This window comes from Trachymyrmex cornetzi, unplaced genomic scaffold (genome assembly GCF_001594075.2).
Source record: "Trachymyrmex cornetzi isolate Tcor2-1 unplaced genomic scaffold, Tcor1.1 scaffold2134, whole genome shotgun sequence".
Lineage (NCBI taxonomy): Eukaryota > Metazoa > Arthropoda > Insecta > Hymenoptera > Formicidae > Trachymyrmex > Trachymyrmex cornetzi.
In genome coordinates, this window is record NW_017296776.1 from 27,102 (window position 1) to 31,112 (window position 4,011).

The window sequence follows — 4,011 nt, forward strand, 5'->3', positions numbered from 1 at the left end:
CCTCTCCATCTGCCTCTCGTTCAACTCATGTGGTATCCATCTGCCGACCTTCTGAATCTTTCCCATCTCTCGTAGGCGATTGGGAACAGCTTGTTGACTAACGCTCAATTGCTCTGCGAGTTGTTTTTGTGTTTGTGAATCGTCTTCGTCCAACAATGCTTGCAATTCTACATCGTACCTTTTTGGCGGTTTTTCGTGTTCCTTGTCTACAACATCGAAATCACCACTTTTGAAACGCCATCGTTCACACGTATCTTGCAATGGAGCATGTTCACCATAAGCTTCTCGAAGTAATCGGTATGATTCAGCAGCAGTTTTCTTTAAATGAAAACAAAAAATTAATACTGTCCGCGAATGCTCTTTATTTGGCACAAATTTCGACATATTGAACACAGCAAAACAATACTATGCAAATACTTTTTCAATTTATCACTTATGCGCGTTTTACAATTGTTGATGGCACAACAAAATGGCATATACGTCAAATCTTTATACTACACACTGCATTGGTGCACCATCTGTTGTCTCAAATCCGCACTTCATACTTGTACACCTGGTAGTTACAATTAGAATAAACAAAAAAATTAAGTAACGTTTAAACCAATATAAAAGAACTATCTTCAAACTTTACATAATTACTCAAACGTAATAATAAAACAATCTATGAATTTATAAATTTATATATTTTTGCTTTGAAATGGAACACACTTTTCTTGTTAAATTTGAAAAGTACACAATGATTTGTGTTTTTGAAGAACATTTAAATAAAAATAAAAGTTGTTACATAAATTGTGTGACATGGTATGAGTTATTTAAATGTATAATCTTAATTACTCTCTAACTTACGATTAAATTCTTCATACTTTTTGCTAAAATACAAATGTCTCTTGTTGCTCTTGTATTAGCAAATATGGCATACTTTAAACTGTTATTGAATTTCACACTCGCGGCTGCATGAATTATTATGGTCACTCTTTCAACCAGCATTTGCTTGTCCGTAGCCGACAAACCTAATCCCTTCTCACTGACATTACCAGAAATTGCAATTAATTTCTCAAAATTGGAAGGTCGCTCCTCGCGCAATTTTTCAAATAGCTAAAATAGAAGGCCGTTATAAATTATAAATCGTTTCTGTTGTACCTAACAATAACTCTGACATATTTTTAATAAGTTATAAAAAATAAAATGTTTAATTCTTAACTAAAAAATGCATTCCAATATTTTATTATTTACTATTTGAAAAATTTACAAGCATTCTTCTTAAGAATAATTATTTTCGGTAATAACGTTGCAATAGCATTTAAAGGTAATTCTTTCTTTCAAATACTTATTTAAAATCGTAAAAATAACTTAATTATCTTAAAGAAGTGCGTTTTACAAAAATTCCTCTTTATATATCCAACTTACTGATAGGTTTAATATTTTATCGAGCCTTTCTTTAATACTTAATCCTTTCTTCGGCCGCATTAACAGAAATATTTCACGAACATCTGGACAAGATCGTAATATCTTTTCGATAAAAACTTTACCCAGAAATCCTGTTGCACCAGTCAAAAGTATACATTGTCTAGCGTAAAATGCAGGAATCGATTTGGTTGGATCAACAGTCATTTTGTCCATTACTTTTAAAATAAAGTTGATAGAAACACTTAGCGACGCAATATAAAACGTATAGATAGTTGTATTTGATTGTCACCTTTTATATGTCGATAAATGTTTGTAAAGTTGGAAACAATGCTTATATGTAAAATTGACTACTAAGCATAATTTAAATTATTTTTGTTTTATAGCCGCAAAATTATGAAATCTGTGCGATTATCAATGCTTTTAACAAACCGGAAATTATTATAACTGCGCAATCTAAGGTTGAAAGAGCAAGTAAACGGTACAGTTGTCTCTATTCACCGATCGGTAGCGTCGCTACGGCAAGTGCATAAAAATATAAAACGGACTTCTTGATCGCTTGTTGTGTGAACGTCATTGCGTATATGTTTATGTTGTGCAGTAATATATGCAGCAATAAATTTGATATGTTATTTATTAACATGCTGGAAATATGCGCAAATTGAGATAATTCTAACTTCTAACCAAAGTATTTATAATAATATAAACTAAGACTCCAATAATAAAAAATTCTAATAAAAGGTTACGAGTCGTAACAGGATGGTAGTTGTTAACAATTAAAAATTATTGACATTTCTAATACACATATAAAATACAAACGTTTCAACCCTTATCGAGTCATCTTCAGTGTCGTACAATATTAATCCGCAATTTAACAATTCTACAAAATTTTCAATCTTCAGAGTATCTACACCATAATAATTATTCCAATAATTATAGATGGTATATCTTAACAAATCAAAAAGTATCTCATTGCAACTGTATAAGTTGTTGAATTGTTGTATCGACTTACATAGGTCGATAGACGTTGGTTATTCCAAACTTAGGTCATGAATGAGAACTAGAAATCCGAAGTTTTCCAATTGCAATAAAGTTCACAATTCACATTAAAATTGGAAAAATTGTCACCAGAAACATCGGACTTCTTGAAGATTGAAGATTTTATAGAATTGTTAAATTGCGGATTAATATTGTATGATACTGAAGATGATCCGATAAGGGTTGAAATTGTAAAACGGTTGTATTTTATATGAATTAGATGTTAATGCTTTTTAATTGTTAACAACTACACTGAGAGAAAAATGTTTGGTATTTGTAACCATAATATAATTACGTATAACTATAATTATGATTATTACTATTATCAAGAGACACAGTAGTGTCTCGCGCCAAGTGGGCGCGCAGTGCGAGACACGAGTGTCTTTACGCGAGTCAGCGAGTTGCGGGCATCCGAGCATCCGAAAAATTCTCGGTTTTTTTAATAAAGGACCGATCGAGTTCTGAATATGAGCTCCATCGACAGTTTGGATCCGAATTATATAATAAACGTTTATTTTACCTCTACGGCCGGTATTCATAGTTGATTCTTATTTCAAGATCGTCTTAAGTAATGCCTTAAGACGCTAATGCAGCCCTCTGATTGGTTCATGACTTCTTAAGACCGTACTTAAGATGGTCTTGAATATAAGATCTGACTATGAATACCGGCCTACGTGTCCCACGAACGGAGATATCGTGACGCGAAATCCGAAATGTCAAAATTTTATGTAAGGTACGTCACCTCAAAAAGTCATCTCCTTTTCATATTTTCGACGGTAGATGGCACTCGTTTATTGCTGTCATTTATCGACTTATTTATCTATAGTTTCATTAGCACTGTATTATGTGTCGACATTTCACTGAATAGTTACTTTAATACTTTAATAAGTTACTTTTAAATTAAAAGTGTATAAAAATATAAAACAGGCCGCTTGATATGTGAACATCATTACGTATATATTCATGCCGTTTATAGCCTCGCGAAATTGGTAATGGCATGAATATATACACTGAGAGAAATGTTTTGTACCAATAACCAAAGTTTTGTTACTGACACAAAAACCATTTGTTGATGTAATATCATTAAGATTCTTTTTTGGTTTCACACATAAGTTTCCCTTCCTGTTAGTAGGCGCTCGTCGGCGCTACGCCGACGACAGTTAGTCGGACGTTGAACAGCTTAGTGAATACACGTTTTTCTTTTCTGAGAGTACTTTTGTAATTATTCAAGCCCCACGATCCTACAAATTGGCGACGAGGCATAAATGGCTATTGTGCTTTACAATCTTTCTTTTTTGTAATTCTTTACAAAACGGCCAACGTATTCAAGTCTCGTGGGCACGATTATTCCTGAGCAAAAAAAAAGTACAGTTTGGAGGTTAATCAACATTTTTTTTTCTGCGTAAAACCATGGCCCAACAACCAGTAGTCCTTTTCGGAAGCGTGGGTCGATTGGAAATTTATGACTGAAAATTATACCAACAACGAGTGATACAGTACTTTGTTGCCAATGATGTTCAAAGCAACAGGCGAGTAGCCGTTCTACTTACATCAGTTTATAAATCAGTC

The 4,011-nt window shown here is 33.1% G+C and overlaps 1 protein-coding gene across 1 annotated transcript in view; it reads right to left on the reverse strand.

The window, feature by feature from the left end:
* The window catches only part of LOC108760049 (fatty acyl-CoA reductase 1), a gene marked incomplete at its 3' end in the record, with an annotated part of 13,400 nt that extends 11,751 nt beyond the window's left edge, over positions 1–1,649 (reverse strand). Inside the window, exons 1-2 of the mRNA XM_018505829.1 lie at positions 1,408–1,649; positions 847–1,095 (exon numbers count right to left, since the gene is read on the reverse strand). Coding sequence (XP_018361331.1) covers positions 847–1,095; positions 1,408–1,620 — 462 coding nt within the window. The remainder of the gene's footprint in view (positions 1–846; positions 1,096–1,407) is intronic.
* Between the last annotated feature and the right edge of the window lie 2,362 nt (positions 1,650–4,011).